The sequence below is a fragment of the Oratosquilla oratoria genome, chromosome 11 (assembly GCF_046742065.1).
Source record: "Oratosquilla oratoria isolate Oo_2021 chromosome 11, ASM4674206v1, whole genome shotgun sequence".
Classification (NCBI taxonomy): domain Eukaryota; kingdom Metazoa; phylum Arthropoda; class Malacostraca; order Stomatopoda; family Squillidae; genus Oratosquilla; species Oratosquilla oratoria.
The window spans coordinates 40,530,559-40,553,690 of record NC_134787.1 but is presented as its reverse complement, the minus strand read 5'-3'; the positions used below and the strand labels follow the sequence as shown (position 1 = coordinate 40,553,690).

The 23,132-nt window shown below is 35.9% G+C and overlaps 1 protein-coding gene across 2 annotated transcripts in view; it reads right to left on the bottom strand.

The window, feature by feature from the left end:
• The window catches only part of LOC143029751 (integrin alpha-PS5-like), a gene marked incomplete at its 3' end in the record, with an annotated part of 123,093 nt that overhangs the window by 56,178 nt on the left and 43,783 nt on the right, over positions 1–23,132 (bottom strand). For both annotated transcript variants that reach the window (XM_076192653.1, XM_076192654.1), the window contains 4 exon segments: positions 7,276–7,449; positions 11,633–11,851; positions 12,367–12,475; positions 13,453–13,662. In XM_076192653.1, coding sequence (XP_076048768.1) covers positions 7,276–7,449; positions 11,633–11,851; positions 12,367–12,475; positions 13,453–13,662 — 712 coding nt within the window.

Below are 23,132 nucleotides of genomic sequence, written 5' to 3'. Positions count from 1 at the left end.
TCAGCACGGGAACAAAAATAGGAGACATTGTTAAGAACCAGAACAAAGTCGTGGCCAACGGAGAAGAAAATAGTATCGTCTACAAGATACCTTGCGGAAACTGTCCTATGAGCTGTGATAGAAAAATGTAAAGATCAACCAAATCTGTTTTTTTCATATTTGTAAACAACAAACTGAAGAACAAACAAGAATTAGAGAAACTACGACAAGGAGGAGTTGAATACACAGAGGAAATAGAAGTGGCAGAAATTATGAACAAGCATTCTAAATCGGTTTTTACGAGGGATACAACTTAGAGATATCGAATGGGAGGAGAAAGTCCCCCCTATGAAAGAGATAGAAGTGACAAGGAATGAAATAATGAATCACTTGAGAAATTTCGATGTCAGGAAATCACATGGACCAGATTAAATGGCAAACTGGATTTTGAGAGAATGCAGGAATGAACTAACAGACAAAATACGTAGCCTAATAAGCAGTTCACTGAAAGAAGGAAAAGTTCCAGACGATTGGAAAGGAGCAAATATAGTACCAATATATTAAGGGGGGAACAAGGAAGCCCCTACTAAGTACAGACCGGTCTCACTTACAAGTGCGATAGCTAAAATTTGAAAAAAAAAAGAATATATATATATATATATATATATATGTATATATATATATATATATATATATATATATATATATATATATATATATATATATATATATATATATCAAAATTAGATGAGTAAGGCATTTGAAAAAAAAACAAACAAAAAAAAAACATCGCACTAAATCCAAGGCAGGGGCGATCATGCGTCACAAACTTAATGTGTTTCTATTCAAGGCTAATAGATGTAATACAAGAAAGAGATGGATGAGCTGATTGTGCATTTCTAGACCTGATAAAAGCTTTGATAAGGTGCCACATAAGAAGTTGCCAAAGAAATTAGAAACTACAGGAGAAATACAGGGCAAACTGCTGAAGTGGATGGAAGACTTTTTGCATGAAAGAAAAATGAGAGTAGTGATAAGAGACAAACACTAATTGGGATGAAGTGATAAGTGGAATTCCACAAGGAACAGTTCTGGCCCCAATAATGTTTGCTATATATATATTTATATATATATATATATATATATATATATTTATATATATATATATATATATATATATATATATATGTGTGTGTGTGTGTGTGTGTGTGTGTGTGTGTGTGTGTGTGTGTGTGTGTGTGTTAATGATATGGATAAAGAAATTGAAAGTTATATGAGCTTGTTTGCGGACGATGCAAAAGTGTTGAAAAAAGATAACACTATAGAAGATAATGTCGCTACAGAGTGATTTCAATAAAGTATGGGAATGGAGTAGGAAGTGGGAGATGGAGTTCAAGATTAAGAAGTATAGTATAATGGAATTTGGAAGAAGCAAAAAAAATAAAAAAAAATAGTGGGATCATATAAATTGGGAGAGGAAGAAATTAGAAAAAGTAAAAAATGAGAAGGACCTGGGAGTCATTATCATGAATAATATGTCCCCTGAGAAACATATAAAAACATTTTTGGAGAACCTTATAATTCAATAAGAACAATCAAATTGGCATTTACATACCTGGACGAAGAAATTGTGAAGAAAATACTAGTCACTTTGATAAGACCATGTATGCAGCGACGACGTGGTCACCAAGTACAAAAATGTATAACAAAACTTGAAAGAATACAAAGAGCAATTACGAAATTGGCACCAGCACTCTCAAAACTATCATATAAAGAGATACTAGCAACACTTGAGCCACAGACATTAGAGCAAAGAAGAGAGAGATGAGACTTGATAACCATAGAATCATGAAAGGCATAGAAACTATTGATAGAGAGGATCTAATAAAATGGGATAGTAGAGATACAAGAGGACACGGAAAGAAAATCAAGAAAGACAGTTACAGAAGAGACCTAAAAAGGAACAGCTTTCCCAACAGGGTGATAGACGTTTGGAGCAAGTTAGATGAAAATGTGGTGTGTGCAAAAACAACGAACGAATTTAAAAGCAGTCTAGATAAAACGAAATATGAAGATGGGACACCACGAGCATAGCTCCCCTTCCCGTAAAATACAACTAGGTAAATAAAAAAAAAAAAATAAAAAAAAAAATGATATTAGAAAGTCACACGGGCCTGATGGAATTATAAAATACACAAGATAATTGATTTCTCACTCAAAGAAGGAAAAGTACCACATAATTGAAAAAAATGCAAATACTGTACCAATATTCAAAGGAGACAAAGAAAATCCAACCAACTATAGACCGGTCTCCCTTACGAGTACTATAGCAAAATATGCGAAAAAGTTATCAAAAGTAAATGGATTAAACACTTGTAGGACAACAAAATACTAAATCCAAAACAATTTTGATTTAGAAATGGAGGATCATGTGCCACAAACTTAATATGCTTTTACTCGAGGTTAATAGAAATAATTCTAGAAAGAGACGGATGGGCAGATTGTCTTCTAAGATTTACAAAAGACATTTGACAAAGTACCACACAAACAGCTGCTAAGAAAAATTGAAACGATATGTGGATGCAAGGAAAGTTATTGGAATGGATGAAAGATTTCTTGAACAGGAGAAAAATGAGAGTGGTGCTCAGAGACAAGAACTCAAATTGGGAAGAAATGATAAATACAAGGCTCTGTATTGGCTCCGATAATGTTTGCCATATATATATAAATGACATGGATGGAGGTGTGGAGTGTTATATGAACTTCTTTGCAGACGATGCGAAAATGCTAAAGAGAGTAAGTACAGAAGAAGATTGCAAATCATTACAAGAAGACCTGGACAAAATCTGGAAATGGAGTCAGAAGAGTGAAGTGAATTTCAACATCAAGAAATGTAGTATAATGGAATTTGGAAAAAGCAAAAACAGAATATCAGGACAATGCAAAATTGGCAAAAAGGAAATTGAAAAAGTCAACTCGGAAAGGGGCCTAGGAGTAACTATCACCAATGACATGACACCAGACAAACATATCAACAAATTAGTCGGAGAAACTTTCATTTTATTATGATCAATGAAAGTGTCCTTTGACTACATGGATGAAGAAAGGAAATATTAGTTATATTGATAAAACCAAAATTGGAGTACGCTGTGACACTATGGACACCTAGTACTAAAAAGAAGATAAAGAAATTAGAGAGAATTCAAAGAGCAACAACAAAGATGGCACCAACACTCTCCAATTTGACAAACGAACAAAGATTAGATAAACTCGAACTACCTACCCTGGAACAAAGAAGGGAAACCAGAGGATACGAAAAGAAACTTAAAAAGGGTAGTTACAGAAGAGATCTGAAAAAGAATAGCTTCCCACACAGAGTGATAGATATCTGAAACAAAAATGAATGAAGAAACAGGTTTGAACGAACTAAATGATTATCTGAAGGAAAAAGAACCGGACATAATGGGAATTGTAGAGACAAAATTGAAAGGTCCACTACCACCCAACAATGTAGGACATGGTGCATGTGATTATTGGATTAGAAACAGAGAGGTAAAACAAGGGGGTGGAGTTATGTTCCTGACTAAGAAGGATATAAATGTGAGGAATGTCACAAGAATAGAGTAGAGATGGTTATGATAGAAGTGGAGGACAAGGATGGGAAGAGCAGGAAGTTTGTAGTAAATTATTTTCCTCCTAAAACGGCTTCGTGGGAAGATAAAGAACACAAAAATATGTTAGGAGACACAAGGATAACACTAAATAGAATAAGGGAAGATGGAGGAAGAATAGCTATAATGGATGACTTTAATTGTAAAGAAATCTGATGAGAAGAGATGACAGTAAAGGGTGGAGACGACCTATGAGGAAATGTACTACTTGATATGATTATAGAACATAGAATGACGCCATGGATACAAGAGAATACTAGGTATATAAATAAGGAAGAACCATCGAGACTGGACCTAATAATAATTTCAGAACCCGAAATAGTGGACAAGATTGAATATAAGACATTAATAAGTAAAAGTGACCACATATTGATTGAACTGGAACTAAACGAGGAAAAATACATGAAAAACGAACAATTATAGAAAGGGAATATTGATGTATGATTTTTTATTTATTTATTTATTTATTTTTTTTTATAAAATAAGAGAATTCTTTCAAAAAGCAGACTGTGAAAGAATACATAAGGAAGAAACAACAGTGGAAGAGAAATGGAATATTTTTATAAAAATATATAAACGAGTGGAAAAGTATGTTCCAAGACAAAAACAAGAAAAAGAATATGTAGAATGTTGGTACAACAAAAGATGTAGGGAGTTAAAAGACAAAAGGGATAAAGCTTGGATAAAATGGAAAAAAGACAAACGACCTGAAAAATGGAAAATATATACTAGTTATAGAGATAAATATGTACAAGTGTGCAGAGAAGAAAAGAGAAAATACGAAAAAGATGTCATAGAAAAATGTAAAGATCAACCAAAACTATTTTACAGATTTGTAAACAACAAACTGAAAAACAAAACAAGAATTAGAGAAACTACGACAAGGAGGAGTTGAATACACAGAGGAAATAGAAATGGCAGAAATTATGAACAAGCATTTTAAATCGGTGTTTACGAGGGAAAACATACAACCTAGAGATATCGAGTGGGAGGAGAAAGTCCTCCCTATGAAAGAGATAGAAGTATCAAGGAATGAAATAATGAATCACTTGAGTAATCTCGATGTCAGAAAATCGCATGGACCAGATGAAATGGCAAACTGGATTTTGAGAGAATGCAGGAATGAACTAACAGACAAAATACATAGTCTAATAAACAGTTCATTGAAAGAAGGAAAAGTTCCAGAAGATTGGAAAAGAGCAAATATAGTACAATATATAAAGGGGGAAACAAGGAAGACCCTACTAACTATAGACCGGTCTCTCTTACAAGTACGATAGCTAAAATTTGTGAAAGAATGATCAAAATTAGATGGGTAGGGCATTTGAAAAAAAAAAAAAACGTACTAAATCCAAGGCTATTTGGATATAGACAAGGACGATCATGCGTCACAAACTTAATGTGTTTCTATTCAAGGCTAATAAATGTAATACAAGGAAGAGATGGATGGGCTGATTGTGCATTTCTAGACCTGAAAAAAGCTTTTGATAAGGTGCCACATAAGAAGTTGCTAAAGAAATTAGAAACCAAAGGAGGAATACAGGGCAAACTGCTGAAGTGGATGGAAGACTTCTTGCATGAAAGAAAAATGACAGTGGTGATAAGAGACAAACACTCTATTTGGGGTGAAGTGATAAGTGGAGTTCTACAAGGAACAGTTCTGGCCCCAATAATGTTTGCTATATATATCAATGATATGGATAAAGGAATTGAGAGTTATATGAGCCTTTTTGCGGATGATGCAAAATTTTTGAAAAAAGTGAACACTGAAGAAGATTGTGAGTCGCTACAGAGTGATCTCAATAAAGTATGGGAATGGAGTAGGAAGTGGGATATGGAATTCAATATCAAGAAGTGTAGTATAATGGAATATGGAAGAAGCAAAAAAAGAATAGTGGGATCATATAAATTGGGAGAAGAAATTAAAAAAAGTAGAAAATGAGAAGGACCTGGGAGTCATTATTATAAATAATATGTACCCTGAGAAACGTATAAACAAATTTTTTGAGAAACTTATAATTTGATAAGAACAATCAAAGTGGTATTCACATACCTGGACGAAGAAATGGTGAAGAAAATACTAGTCACTTTGATAAGACCAAGAATGGAGTATGCAGCGACGACGTGGTCACCAAGTACAAAAAAATGTATAACAAAACTTGAAAGAATACAAAGAGCAATTACGAGATTGGCACCAACACTCTCAGAACTATCATATGAAGAGAGACTAGCAAATTTTAAGCTATAGAAATTAGAGCAAAGAAGAGAGAGAGGAGACTTAATAGCTTTATAGAATCATGAAAGGCATAGAAACTATTGATAGCGAGGATCTAATAAAATAGGATAGTAGAGATACAAGAGGACACGGAAAGAAAATCAAGAAGACAGTTATAGAAGAGACCTGAAAAAGAACAGCTTTCCCCAGAGAGTAATAGACGTTTGGAACAAGTTAGATGGGAAAGTGCTGTGTGCAATAACAATAAACGAATTTAAAAAACAGCCTAGATAAAACGAGATATAGACCAGAAACCGGAAATCCCTCAATGGGAAACGTATGAGAATATGAGGCTTCTTTTGCAAAAAATTAAGTATGAAGAGCATAAATTGAATATCTGTGGTGACCTAAAGGTTTTGGCACTTTTACTTGGAATGCAGCTGGGTTACACAAAGTTTTGTTGCTTTCTCTGTGAGTGGGACAGTCGGGATAAGAAAAATCATTATGAAAAGAATGTGTGGCCTCTCTGACCCCAGGAGAGAAGAATGTTGTCAATCCTCCTCTTGTTGATTCAAAGAAAAATTATCTGCCTCTGCATATTAAGCTAGGGTTGATGAAATTTTTTGTTAAAGATATGGATAGAACTGGCAAGTTTCCTTGAGTAAGTGACGCAAAAATCAAAGAAAGTGTTTTTATTGGACCATAGATTAGGGAGCTGATGAGAGACCAAAATATTGATGAAGAGTTAAATGATCTTGAAAAAGCTGCATGGCTGTTGTTTAAGAAAGTTTGCGCAGAGTCTTGGGGGAATCACAAAGCAAATAACTATTCTGAGATTGTTAAAGAGCTACTGACATCCTACAAGGTCTTGGGATGAAATATGAACCTAAAAATCCATTTCCTAGACTCTTGGTGTTTTTCCCTGCAAACCTTGGCGCCGTCAGTGACGAGCATGGTGAGAGGTTTCACCAGGATAGTCTGAACATGGAAACCCGTTATCAAGGGAAGTGGAGCTTATCAGTTTTGGGTGATTACTGTTGGACGCTACAAAGGGATTTCCCAGAAGCAAAATACACTCGAAAATCATACATTTCTACATTTTGAATGTAAGTTTCATTGAAATATAAGCCTCATTTATTAGTTATAATCGCTTAAAATTTAATATATCACAGAAAAACTATGCCTGATAGAAAAAATCTGAAAACATTTGTAATCAGCAGAAAAAATCTATTAAGTCCATCTCCTTATACTTGTGGGACAGGTGTTTTGGTCAATTTTGTTGACCAGTGATATTGAAGAATTCTGAATTTTGGAGTTTCTCCATGTAGACAACATTGCCTTCAGAAGCACCGACCACCTTGAACCCCAGACCTGACCTGACCTGACATGACATGACCTGATATTACTTACCTTGGTATTCAGGAACACGGATCCCACTGTAGTTGAGGCAGGCACTGATGGTAAAATTTTTGTCCTTTAGACTGAGGCGCGAGGGGAAGAAGGAGAGGTAGCCCTTCAGCTTGGCCACAGAGTTGGTCCTCACAAGGACAGCATGGCCGGAATCGTGGCTCCCAATCGCGATATCTGCCGGCAAGAAGAGTCTGAGGACTTGACTGACTTCGAGTGGTGGTACAAAGGATTACAAAGGCGGAGCATGCCGACAGGAGACCTTTTGGTCCATATCTAGGTCGGATGCGAAAAATCATAATAACGATAAATGTATAAATAAAAACTATAATAACGTAAATAGTAAATAAAGTACCTAAATAAATGCTTAGGTATAGTTCAATAATAAACAAGCAGATAGATAGTAAATAATAATAAATTGACATGTAACTAATAATGAATAAGAATCAAGCAAACAATAATAAACAAACAAATGATAACAAAACAAATAAATAATATGAAATAAATTATAATCATTACAGCATCTTGCTTAGGTGTTTATCTAAATGGTTCTTAAAGCTTCGAACTGAACTACATTGCACTGCCTCTATAGGAAGTTTATTCCATTCATTAACTTCACGGTTGGCGAAGTTGTTTCTACCCACTTCCAAATTAAATCGATATCCGGACAGTTTGAGACCATTGTTTCTTGTCTGATTCTCATTCAATGAGAAAATTTTGTCACTTTTGATGTTGTCAATTCCCTTTAGAATCTTAAAGACCTGTATCAAGTCACCTCTGAGTCTACGTTTTTTTTAGGGAAAACAGATTCATATGTTTTAGTCGATTTTCGTATGATTTATTTTTGATATTTGGAATCAGTTTTGTGGCTCGCCGTTGTACTTTTTCCAATCTGTCAATGTCTTTAATGAGATTCGGTGACCATACGGAAACAGCATATTCCAAATGTGGATGAACTGATGATTTATATAGCTTGTTAATGAGTGATGGACTTTTGAAATCAAAAGATCGCGCAATCAGTCCTAGAATCTTATTTGCTTTCTCAGAGGCTGAAATACACTGCTTGGATGATTTGAGGTCGTTACTGATAATTACGCCGAGATCTTTTTCACTATCCACTTTTGTTAACGAATTTCCAAATAACTTGTAATCGTACTTACTGTTATTTTTACCTATGTGTATTACCTTGCATTAAATTTCATTAGCCACTTTTCAGACCATTGCTGTAATTTATCTAAATCTTCTTGAATATCTAATTGGTTTGAGTGATCATTTGCCACTCCGCACAGTTTTGTATCATCAGCAAATTTGGAAACAGTAGATTTTAGTCCATGGTCTATATCATTTATATATACTATGAATAGAAGTGGCCCAAGAACGGAACCCTGAGGAACTCCACTTGTAACATTTTTCCATCTAGAAGTTTTTCCATTTAAAACAACTCTCTGTTTTCGACCATTCAACCAATTACTAGTCCAACCTAATAGGCTACCACTTATTCCGTGTAAAGCTAATTTAGTAAGTAGTCTTTCGTGTGGGACGGTATCAAAAGCTTTTGCAAAGTCTAGATATATTAAATCTATATTGTTTCTTTTATCATAATTCGAGATAACTGTGTTGTAGAATTCGAGTAAGTTAGTCACGCAAGAACGTTTCCGTCTGAAACCATGCTGGCTATCATTTATCAAACGGTTACTTTCTAAATGATGTTCGATAGCATCTCTGCACACACACACACACACACACACACACACACACACACACACACACACACACACACACACACACACACACACACACACACACACACACACACACACACACACACACACACACACACACACACACACACACACACACACACACACACACACACACACACACACACACACACACACACACACACACACACACACACACACACACACACACGTACGTCGGATACACGGCGAAGATTGGAACTCCGGAAAAGAAATGCAACTTTCGTGGATCTCAACGACGAGGGAGTACCTTGTTGTATTAGTAGGGAAGGGGGGAGGTAAAGAAATAGGAGAGAGGGATTACTGAGGAAAATGGAAGGAAATGAGGAAGGAGACGAACGGGCCCCGGATCTTGGGAGAGGTGTAAACAAACGGGGGACAGAAAACACAGACGAGGAACAAGGAAGCAGAGGTGTCAAGAACAGACATATAGGTAATAACAGCTCAATGGAAAGAAAAGATAACTACTTTTATGGATTTAATGAGGGAGGAGGTGACAACCTCCCCCGACTAGTAAATCTAGAGGAGAAACTAAAATAAATGAACGAAGAATGAGAGGCTAGGTTTGACCAATTATCACAGGTTACCGAAAGAGTTGAGAAACTGGAAGAACTAAAGAAAGAGAATCAAAATATAATTAAAGAAATAGAAGAATTAAAAAGACAGTTAAGAGAAGTAAAGGAAGAGAATGAGGAATTAAAGAGGAATTATAAAGAGAATAAAGAGTCCATGGCAAAAGAGGTAAGTGGCTGGAAAAAAGTACAAGAGAACAATAAAATTCAATTTAGAGGTATAATGAAACAGCAGATGAAAGAACAAACTAAAGACACAGTTATTAAAGTGATAAGGGAAAAGGAGAATATAGTAAGAGACTTAGTAGATAAAAATAAATGTATAATTGTATTAGGGATGGAAGAGAAGTATAATCTAAATAGAACTACAAGAATAAAGGAGGAAAAGGAAAAAGTAAATAAGACATTAGAAGTAGTTCAAGAAGATGAACAAGAAATAGGGAACAAATAGACTTTCTCTACCCACTCGATATCTCTAAGTTGTATGTTCTCCCTCGTAAACACTGATTTAAAATGCTTGTTCATAATTTCTGACATTTCTATTTCCTCTGTATATTCAACTCCTCCTTGTAGTAGTTTCTCTAATTCTTGTTTGGTTTTTCAGTTTGTTTTCTATGAATTTGTAAAATAGTTTTGGCTGATCTTTACATTTTTCTATGACATCTTTTTCGTATTTTCTCTTTTCTTCTCTGCACACTTGTACATATTTACTTCTATAACTAGTATATATTTTTCATTTTTCAAGTCTTTTGTCTTTTTTCCATTTTATTCAAGCTTTATCCCTTTTGTCTTTTAACTCCCTACATCTTTTGTTGTACTAACATTTTACATGTTCTTTTTCTTGTTTTTGTCTTGGAACATACTTTTCCACTCCTTCTTTTTAAATTTTTGTCAAAATATTCTATTTCTCTTCTACTGTTGTTTCCTCCTTGTGTATCCTTTCCCAGTCTGCTTTTTGAAAGAATTTTCTTACATACATACATATACCAAGGCTTTTTCCCCCTTACAAGGGGGGTAGCCAAAAAGAAAAAGGCATAAAATCATTCCCACCAATTCCATCCCTGAATACACTCCACACCCCTCCACCCTCCCTCTTATCTTAGCACCTTCTCTTACTTTATCAAAATTTGTTTTATGTACATCAATCTTCTCTTTCTATATTTTTCGTTTTTTCCATGTATTTTTCCTCATTTAGTTCCAGTTCAATCAATATGTGGTCACTTTTACTTATTGGTGTCTTATATTCAATCTTGTCCACGATTTCGGGTTCTGATGGAATTATTAGGTTCAGTCTCGATGGTTCTTCCTTATTTATATACCTAGTATTCTCTTGTATCCATTGCGTCATTGTATGTTCTATAATTATACCAAGTAGTACATTTCCCCATAGGTCGTCTCCACCCTTCACTGTCATCTCTTCCCAGCAGATTTCTTTACAATTAAATTCACCCATTATAACTACTCTTCCTCCATCTTCCATTATTTTAGTTAGTGTTATCCTTGTGTCTTCTAATATAGTTTTGTGTTCTTTCTCTTCTCACGAAGCCGTTTTAGGAGGCACATAATTTACTACAAAGTTCCTGCTCTTCCCATCCCTGTCCTCCACTTCCATCATAATCATCTCTACTCTATTCTATCATCTCCACTTTCTATTGTGTTGTTCTTATCTATATTTATAATTTTAGTGCCTTTACTGATATTTTCGGCCTCACTTGCGTCGTCTGCAGCCCTCTTGTTGACATTTCTTCTGACGTCCGGGGGAGCCCGCTCGTCTCCTTCCTCATTTCCTTCCATTTCCTCAGTAATCCTTTCCTTTCTTCACCTTCCCACTACACCACGAGCTTTCCCCTTCCCTACTAATATAACTAAGGTACTTCTTCGTCGTTGAGATAGATAAAATTTGAAGTTTTCCTGGCGTTCCAAACTTCGTTGTCACTTCGACCGGTGTGTGTGTGTGTGTGTGTGTGTGTGTGTGTGTGTGTGTGTGTGTGTGTGTGTGTGTGTGTGTGTATACACGCGCCAACTCACCTAAATATCCGTTCCGATCGACATCGGCACCTCGTGAGATCGACATGCCGAAGCCCCGAAGTGAAGAGGTCGCCCCTAATACTCTGGTACTTGAGGATGAGCTCATCCTTGAGGGAACGAGTCGCTGCGAGAAAGTGGGCCTCAAGCCTTTGCTGGAACCGTAGTAGGCGTACACGGCCCCCTCACCCTCATTCTCAAAGGGCGCCCCCACCAGCAGGTCTGGGAAAGAACAAGAACCGGCTGTACCTCTTGGACGGAGTCTCAAACTAGCTGTACTAACATATAACCATTCCTCTTCTCCTACTGCATAATTTTTTTTCTCAGCAACACGAAAAAAATAAATAGAAACATGTGTCAACACGTGGAGGTACTCGCTAATTATGCATAAAACTGAGAAATTTGAAGACATAAAAAAAAAAAAAAAAAAAAAAAAAAAAAAATCCGAAAACCATGAACAATTTACTGACAATAGTGGTACCACTGAAGTAAATCCACTAACACTGAATGTGTTATTCTGGTGCCAAAAATTATTATTGGTTGATAATGACAACAACAGAGAGGTGGTTTACTAGAGTAGAAGCATTGCCAGTATCAGTACTGTCAATGGATTAATCATGTCATGAAAGGCCAGGTGGCCGCTGCCGGTCACTTGAGAACCGTGGGTCTCCTCCAAGAGAGAACTCCTGAGGCAAGGGATTGATTGATTGATTGGTTGATTTTTCTCCGTTACGTACCTCCGTAACCGTCATTATTGAGGTCTCCCGGTGCCATAAGGGTGGTTCCGAACCGCGCCCCTGTCACCTCGGAGCCGCAGTACCGGGTCTCGGAGAGATGCAGACTCCTCTGGCAAACAGAAATATATATACATACATATATTCCTTTTACTTTTTACAAGTGAGCTTCGTGAGGGATGCATGCTAACATGACAGACGGCAGGAATGAGGGATAAGGTTAAAAAGAGGAAGGAACAAAGAAAGGAATAATGAAGGGAGGGAGGGATTGAAACATTATGTATATATATATAGAGATATATATATATATATATATATATATATATGCAATAAAAACACTCCGATCATGTATATATATATATATCTATATATATATATATATATATATATATGCAATATAAACACTAGGAACATGTTTTCACAAATGCGTAACTAGGAAAAGTGGTTACTTACCCAGTCATATATTCTGTACCTTGTTTCTTCATTTTATAATTCTTTCTTTGTATCTGCACTGAAGATGTAATTATACGAAAGCGCTCTGATTCATTAGTTTACTTTTCCTAGTGGTTACTTACGCATATGTATATATATATATATATATATATATATATATATATTATATATATTTATATATATATATGTACATCTACACTGAATGGTTCCCAGCGATCAATTGATATTTTTCCATGCCATCGCAATCGAGATAGCGCATTGGTTTAAGTCACTGTAACTTTGTTACGGGTTAGCTGGGTTCGAATCCTCGGCTCGTCCACGTTTCAATTTCCAACAAAATGTCTCCATCCAGCGATTCTTCAGTCTCGATTGCGATGGCATGGAATTAAAAGTTGTTTGTGGTTGAATAATATATATATATATATATATATATATATATATATATATATAATATAAATATAATATATATATACATATATACATATATACACATATATATATAAATATATATATATATAACAAATTAAATAATGTTATAAAGATAAATGAACAAACAGAAAAAATAAACAAATAAATAACAAATCAATAAACAAATACACAGCAAAACCCTTGAGCTCCCCGAGTTACATGACTTACACCATTGTTCACGTAGACGTAGATCCTGCCCACATCGTGAGCGTTCTCGAGGGCGTGGAGCGGCGCCCCGACGACTAGCTCGGCCATACTGTCTCCATTCAGGTCAGGAGCAGCCACGGCAGCACCAAAATACTCCCCCATCTGTTGTCCATGGTACTTCGCAATGATGTGGGGCTCGTTCTCGGACAAGAGGAATAAGAAAATGAACACCTGAAAAAAGTGAATAAATACATACAGTACATGAACACATACAAACATCTATACGTACATACATGCTAATATCAAAAGGCTCCACCCTCCACCCATTTCTCGGTCTTCCCCTCAAGTTCACCCCACCTATCTTTGATTTCTATACTCATTTTGTTAGTATTTTTTATTCGCTCTCTCCATACACACACACTCACACACACACACACTCACACACACACACACACACACGCACACGCACGCACACACACACACACACACACACACACACACACACACACACACACACACACACACACACACACACACACACACACACACACACACACACACACACACACACACACACACACACACACACACACACACACACACACACACGTCGGTCGAAGTGACAACGAAGTTTGGAACTCTAAGAAAACTTCAAGTTTCATCGATCTCAACAACGAGGGATAACCTTTGTCGTATTAATAGGGAAGGGGAAAGCTCGTAGTGTAGTGGGAAGGAGAAGAAAAAGCAGAGAGGGATTACTGAGGAAAATGGAAGGAAATGTGGAAGGGGACGAACGAGCCCCGGATGTTAGAAGAGGTGTAAACAAGAGGTGTGCAGAACACACAGGCGAGGAACAACAAGGAAGCAGAAGTGTCAAAAGCAGAAATATAGATAATAGTAGATCAATGGAAAGAGAAGATAACTGCTTTTATGGATTTAAGGAGGAAAGAGGTGACAACCTCCCCCGACTAGTAAATCTAGAGGAGAAACTAAAATAAATGAGCGAAACATGGGAGGTTAGGTTTAACCAATTAACACTAGTTACCCAAAGAGTTGATAAACAGGAAGAACTATCGAAGGAGAATCAAAACTTAATTAAAGAAATAGAAGAATTAAAAAGACAGTTAAGAGAAGTAAAGGATGAGAATGAGGAATTAAAGAAGAATAAAAAAGAGACTAAAGAGTCCATAGCAAAAGAGGTAAGTGGTTGGAAAAAAGTACAAGAGAACAATTAAATTCAATTTAGATATATAGCGGAACAGCAGACAAAAGAACAATCTAAGGACACAGTTATTAAAGCGATGAGGGAGGAGAATATGGTAAGAGACCTAGCGGACAAAAAAAAAAAAAAAGTATAATTGTATTATGGATGGAAGAGAAGTATAATCCAAATAGGACTACAAGAATAAAGGAGGAGAAGGAAAAAGTAAATAAGATATTAGTAGTTCAAGAAGACGAACCAGAAACAGGGAAAGAAATAGAAGAAATATATAGACTAGGGAAATACAATACAGATAAGACCAGACCAATTAAGGTTAGATTTAGGTCACAAACGACAGCAGATATTATCTTAGCAAAAACAGGGAAACTACAAGACAGTGATCAATATAAACAGGTATGGGTAAAAAGAGAAATGAATAAAGAGGAAAGAGAGGAGAAAAAAACTAGAAGCTAAAAAAAAAAATGAAAAAGAACAGAGTAAAAAAAGAGACATTCTATTGGAGCGTAGTGGATATGAAAGTGAGGAAATAGTACATAGCAAATAAAAAAAGAAGGGAAACAGAAAACACAATGGAAATAGTAGAAAACTAAAAGTGTCTTACACAAATATAGATGGCTTAATAACAGGCTTGAACGAACTGAATGATTATCTAAAGGAAAAAGAACCGGACATAATGGGAATTGTAGAGACAAAAATGAAAGGTCCACTACCACCCAACAATGTAGGACATGGTGCATATAATTATTGGATCAGAAACAGAGAAGTAAAACAAAGGGGTGGAGTTATGTTCCTGACTAAGAAGGATATAAACGTGAGGTGTGTCACATATGGAAAGAATAGAGTAGAGATGATTATGATGGAGGTGGAGGACAGGGATGGGAAGAACAGGAATTTTGTAGTACATCATGTGCCTCCTAAAATGGGTTCATGGGAAGAGAGAGAACACAAAAAATATGTTAGAAGACACAATGATAACACTAAATAAAATAATGGACGATGGAGGAAGAGTAGTTATAATGGGTGACTTTAATTGTAAAGAAATTTGCTGGGAAGAGATGACAGTGAAGGGTGGAGACGACCTATGGGGAAATGTACTACTTGATATAATTATAGAACATACAATGACGCAATAGAAATAAGGAAGAACCATCGAGACTGGACCTAATAATCACATCAGAACCCGAAATAGTGGACAAGATTGAATATAAGACACCAATAAGTAAAAGTGACCACATATTGGTTGAACTAAAACTACACGAGGAAAATACACACAAAAAAAAAACGAACAATATAAAAAGGGAAGATTGATCAAATTTTGATAAAATAAGAGAATTCTTTCAAAAAGCAGACTGGGAAAGAAAACACAAGGAGGAAACAACAGTAGAAGAGAAATGGAATATTTTGACAAAAATTTATAAAGAAGGAGTGGGAAAGTATGTTCCAAGACAAAAACAAGAAAAAGAATGGGTAAAGTGTTTGTACAGCAAAAGATGCAGGGAGTTAAAAAACAAAACGGATAAAGCTTGGATAAAATGGAAAAAAGACAAAAGACCTGAAAGATGGAAAATATATACTAGTTATAAAATAAATATGTACAAGTGTGCAGAGAAGAAAAGAGAAAATATGAAAAAGATGTCATAGAAAAATGTAAAGATCAACCAAAACTATTTTACAGATTTGTAAACAACAAACTGAAAAACAAACAAGAATTAGAGAAACTACAAGGAGGAGTTGAATACAGAGAGGAAATAGAAATGTCAGAAATTATAAACAAGCATTTTAAATCGGTGTTACGAGGGAGAACATACAACCTAGAGATATCGAGTGGGAGGAGAAAGTCCCCCCTATGAAAGAGATAGAAATAATGAATCACTTGAGTAATCTCGATGTCAGAAAATCGCATGGACCAGATGAAATGGCAAACTGGATTTTAAGAGAATGCAGGAATGAACTAACAGACAAAATACATAGTCTAATAAACAGTTCATTGAAAGAAGGAAAAGTTCCAGAAGATTGGAAAAGAGCAAATATAGTACCTATATATAAAGGGGGAACAAAGAAGACCCTACTAACCATAGCGCGGTCTCTCTTACAAGTACGATAGCTAAAATTTGTGAAAGAATGATCAAAATTAGATGGGTAAGGCATTTGAAAAAAAAAAACCGTACTAAATCCAAGGCAATTTGGATTTAGACAAGGACGATCATGCGTCACAATCTTAATGTGTTTCTATTCAAGGCTAATAGATATAATACAAAAAGAGATGGATGGGCTGATTGTGCATTTCTAGACCTGAAAAAAAAAATTGATAAGGTGCCACATAAGAAGTTGCTAAAGAAATTAGAAACTGCAGGAGGAATACAGGGCAAACTACTGAAGTGGATGGAAGACTTCTTGCATAAAAAAAAAAAAAAAAAATTGACAGTGGTGATAAGAGACAAACACTCTATTTGGGATGAAGTGATAAGTGGTGTTCCATAAGGAACAGTTCTGGTCCCAATAATTTTTGCTATATATATTAATGATATGGATGAAGGAATTGAAAGTTATATGAGCTACTTTTCCGATGATGCAAAATTTTTGAAAAAAGTGAACACTGAAGAAGATTGTGAGTCGCTACAGAGTGATCTCAATAAAGTATGGGAATGGAGTAGGAAATGGGAGATGGAATTCAACATTAAAAAGTGTAGTATAATGGAATTTGGAAAAAAAAAATAGTGGGATCATATAAATTGGGAGAAGAAGAAATTAAAAAAGTAGAAAATGATAAGGACCTGGGAGTCATTATTATGAATGATATGTCCCCTGAGAAACGTATAAGCAAAAATTTTTGAGAAACTTATAATTTGATAAGAATAATCAAAGTGGCATTTACATACCTGGACAAAGAAATGGTGAAGAAAATACTAGTCACTTTGATAAGACCAAGATTGGAGTATGCCCCGACGAAGTGGTCACCAAGTACAAAAAAATGTATAACAAAACTTGAAGGAATACAAAGATCAATTACGAAATCATATGAGGAGAGACTAGCAAACCTTGAGATACAGACATTAGAGCAAAGAAGAGAGAAAGGAGACTTGATAACTACTCATAGAATCATGAAAGGCATAGAAACTATTGATAGCGAAGATCTAATAAAATGGAATAGTAGAAATACAAGAGGACACGGAAAGAAAATCAGGAGTTATACAAGAGACCTGAAGAAGAACAGCTTTCCCCACGGGGTAATAGACGTTTGGAACAAGTTAGATGAGAAAGTGGTGTGTGCAAAAACAATAATTCAAAATGTGTCAAAAAGAAATAATCACGAGTTTCTTAAAACTATCTACTTTAATGCTCGTAGAATTAGGAACAAATTTAAAGAAATACAGGCGTATGTCAGAAGCGAAAATCTCGATATGATAGGAATAACTGAGACATGGTTAAATGGTACAGAGTTCGAAGCTGAATTTAATATTGCGGGATTTAAACACTTTCATCAGGATAGAAACCACAAGAAAGGTGGGGGTTTTCTGTTGTACGTTAAAAACAATGTTCATGCTTGTGTTTTAGAGAAAGTGAAACAGGATGCATATGATAGTTTGTGGGTTGAGTCAACCCAAACAAATGGACAAAAAATGAATATAGGTGTAATGTATAGGTCAAAGACATTATCATTAGCAGACGACAAGCTGTTATTTCAAGAACTGTCTAGTTTCTGCAACCGGGATTTATTGATAATGGGTGATTTCAATTTTGCTGACACTGATTGGATGACCCTTGAACATGGCCATATAGGTAGTCGCTTGATTGATTTTCTTGGTGACAATTACTTAATTCAGCATGTAAAAGAGCCCACAAGATATGGAAACTTACTCGATCTATTGATCACTAGCCGCGAAAGCATGGTAACTGATGTAGAAGTCGGTGAATCTGTTGCAAATAGCGATCACAACTTAGTTAGATTCAAACTCCTAATTTTTTTTAGAATAGATACTTGTGTTTCTAGAATACCCGATTTCAGTAAAGCTCAGTTCATAGGACTACGTCAGGAGCTTCAGCTTACAGATTGGGAGGCAAAATTAAACGAAAGACCTGTAGATCAGATGTGGGAAATATTTCAAAATACGCTCACTAAGATGATTCATACTTACATTCCTTTTAAGGACAGAGGCCCCCCAAATCAGGCTCGCCCAAAGTGGCTCGACAAAGAAACTGAAGAAAGTATTGCTAAAAAGAGACAGGCTTATAAGAAATATAAGTAGTCTGGTGCATCTAATGACTATGAAAGTTATGTATCAATACAGAGAGATTTAAAAAAGACAATAAGAAAAAGAATACGAAATGAACATCGCTGATAAATCCAAAGAGAATCCCAAATAATTCTATAGTTACATTAGGGATAAAAAGGTTGTTAGGAATCACATTGGTCCACTATTATCTGCTCACGTTCAACTTGAGTATTCAAATGAAGGAATGTGTAATATCTTAAACAATTATTTTAGCTCAATATTCGTAAACGAAACACCTCAAAGTGAACTCCAAACTGAAACCTGTGAAAAGTCTAGGGTAAGCTTACTCACTACGGTAAATATAACAAAAGAAAAAATTAAAAGTTGTATAGATAAACTCAAAGTTAATAAAACACCAGGGCCTGACGGTTGGCATCCAAGAATCTTAAAGGAAATGAAAAATGATATTGTTGTTCCATTAGTAATTATTTTCAAGAAACCCATCATATCCGGAGATGTCCCAAGAGAATGGAAGCTAGCTAACGTTACTCCCATATTAAAAAAAGGTGACAAAAAGAAGCCAAATAACTATAGGCCTATAAGTTTGACTTCAATCGTAGGGAAAAATAATGGAAACTATCATCAGAGATGCTATCGAACATCATTTAGAAAGTAACCGTTTGATAAATGATAGCCAGCATGGTTTCAGACGGAAACGTTCTTGCGTAACTAACTTACTTGAATTCTACAGCACAGTTATCTCGAATTATGATAAAAGAAACAATATAGACTTAATATATCTAGACTTTGCAAAAGCTTTTGATACCGTTCCACATGAAAGACTACTTACTAAATTAGCTTTACACGGAATAAGTGGTAGCCTATTAGGTTGGACTAGTAATTGGTTGAATGGTCGAAAACGGAGAGTTGTTTTAAATGGAAAAACTTCTAGATGGAAAAATGTTACAAGTAGAGCTCCTCAGGGTTCCGTTCTTGGGCCACTTCTATTCATAGTATATATAAATGATATAGACCATGGACTAAAATCTACTGTTTCCAAATTTGCTGATGATACAAAACTGTGCGGAGTGGCAAATGATCACTTAAACTAATTAGATATTCAAGAAGATTTAGATGAATTACAGCAATGGTCTGAAAAGTGACTAATGAAATTTAAATCAAGTAAATGCAAGGTAATGCACATAGGTAAAAATAACAGTAAGTACGATTACAAGTTATTTGGAAATTCGTTAACAAAAGTGGATAGTGAAAAAGATCTCGGCGTAATTATTAGTAACGACCTCAAATCATCCAAGCAGTGTATTTCAGCCTCTGAGAAAGCAAATAAGATTCTAGGACTGATTGCGTGATCTTTTGATTTCAAAAGTCCATCACTCATTAACAAGCTATATAAATCTTTAGTTCGTCCACATTTGGAATATGCTGTTTCCGTATGGTCACCGAATCTCATTAAAGACATTGACAGACTGGAAAAAGTACAACGGCGAGCTACAAAACTGATTCCAAATATCAAAAATAAATTATACGAAAATCGACTAAAACATATGAATCTGTTTTCCCTAAAAAAGCGTAGACTCAGAGGTGACTTGATACAGGTCTTTAAGATTCTAAAGGGAATTGACAACATCAAAAGTGAATTTTTTTTTACATTGAATGAGAATCAGACAAGAAACAATGGTCTCAAACTGTCTGGAAATAGATTCAATTTGGAAGTAGGTAGAAACAACTTTGCCAACCATGTAGTTAATGAATGAAATAAACTTCCTGCACAGGTAGTGCGTTGTAGTTCAGTTCGAAGCTTTAAGAATTATTTAGATGAACACCTAAGCAAGATGCTGTAATGATTATAATTTATCTTATATTATTTGTTTTTGTTTTGTTGTCATTTGTCTGTTTGATTTTCATTTATTATTAGCTATATGTCAATTTATTATTATTTACTGTTTACCTGTTTGTTTATTATTTAACTATACCTATGCATTTATTAATGTATTTTATTTGTTATTTACATTATTATAGTTTTTATTCATTATTTTATTATCATTATGATTTTTTTTCGCATCCGACCTAGATATGGACCAAAAGGTCTCCTGTCGGCATGCTCCGCCTTTGTAATCCTTCGTAATCTTAATTGAGAGGATTAGGAGAGGAACAGAGGGAGTAATTGGTGAGGAACAGTGTGGATTTAGGACGGGTAGAGGTTGTGTACATCAGATTTTTATGGTAAGACAGATATGTGAGAAAGCTATAGGAAAGGGGAAGGATGTTTTTTGGGCCTTTATGGACCTGGAAAAGGCTTATGACAAGGTAGACAGAAAGGCACTGTGGAGGTTTTGCGGATATACGGGATAGGAGGAAAGCTTCTAGGAGCTGTCAAGGATACGTTATGTCGCCCTGGCTGTTCAACTTATATATGGATGGGGTAGTGCGAGAGGTACATGCAAGGGTAGTGGGTCAGGGATTGGATATGATTAAAGAAAGTGGAGAAAAGTAGGAGGTGAGCCAGCTGTTGTCTGCGGCAGGATCGGAGAGGGATTGAGGAAGTTGGTGACAGAGTTTGGGAGAGTGTGTGAAAGAAGAAAGCTGAAGATAAATGTGGGTTAATGTACGATGATGAGATGTACAAGGGGTGAAAGTGGCAGTAGACTGGAAGTGAGCATTAAGGGAGAGCGACTGGAGGAAGTGGATAGTTTTAGATACTTGGGTGCAAATGTGGCAGGAAAGGGTGGAGTGAAGGTGGAGGTAGAATGTAGATTGAGAGAAGCGAGTAAATGCCTTGGTGGATTAAAAAGTGTAATGAGGAATAGACATTTGGGAATGGATGCTAAGAGGAGACTGTATGAAGAAGTGATTGTGCCAACAACAATGTATGGGGCAGAAACATGGAACATAAGAGAGGAAGAGAGAAGGAGTTTGAATGTGTTTGAGATGAGGTGTCTGAGAAGTATGATGGGGGATACTAGGCTAGATAGAGTGAGAAATGAGGAGGTGAGGAGGAGAACAGGGGTTGAAAGGGGATTGGGAGATAGAGTTGATGAAAGAGTATTAGGATGGTTTGGACACATGGAAAGAATGAGTGAAGAAAGACTAGCAAAAGAGGTATGGAGGGGAGATGTGGAGGGAGTGAACATGAAGGGACGTCTTAGGATGAGGTGGATGGATGGGGTGAAGGGGGCTTTGGGGAAGAGGGGAATGTCTGTTGAGGAAGGACAGGAGAGGACAGAAGACAGAGGTGAATGGAGAATGGTTGTATATGGATAATGTTGTGATGTATGAGGTGGAATGGGTGGGGGGATGGGGGGTGAGGTAGTATGTGTGAGTAAATTTTGACGCAGCCCGAAGGGATTTCTCCCCGTCTTCTCCTTTATGCATGGGGGGACGGAGAGGGGGGTCGCCGATTTAATGAAGTGGCCTTGCTGTGGATGTACTGTGTCTTGGGACACTGCTTCTGACCCAGGGCAGTGGACAAGGTGCAGGGATGACCCGTCTTCAGGAGGTGCTAAGATGAGAGGGAGGGTGGAGGAGTGTGGAGTGTATTTAGGGATGGAATGGGTGGGAATGATTTTATGCCTTTACCTTTTTGGCTACCTCCCTTGTAAGGGGAAAAAGCCTTGGTATATATATGTATATATATATATATATATATATATATATATATATATATATATATATGATATACATATACATATAGCAAAGGGTTTTTCCCTCTCATACGAGAGGTGGCTAAAAGCAAAGGCATAATAGCCTCTCCCACCCATTCAATACCTATCACACTCCATATATATATATATATATATATATATATATATATATATATATATGTATGTGTATATATATATATATATACATATATATATATATATATATATATATATATATATATATATATATCACGGTAAAACCACTGTTGGAGTAGATAAGACTGGAAACGGGGAACCTATATATTTCGATTGCAAATTGCAATCTTCTTCAGGAGACAATTAAGAGAGAGCGTGCTACTTAAGTAGCACCCTTTACATGAGAAAGGGGAACATGGGAAGGGGTCTCTACCCTCGGCTCACTCCGTATGTGAGGTCAGGAGGCAAATGTGTTTTTAATAGGTTGGTGATAAAAAGTCCGGATATTATATCCGGGGACCATTGCCTTTGAAATATTCATATTGGGCTGGTATTCAATAATAGTGGATTCTACCATTTTTCTCCTGAACTCACATCTGGATTTATAAATATGCTCAGCTTTTTCCC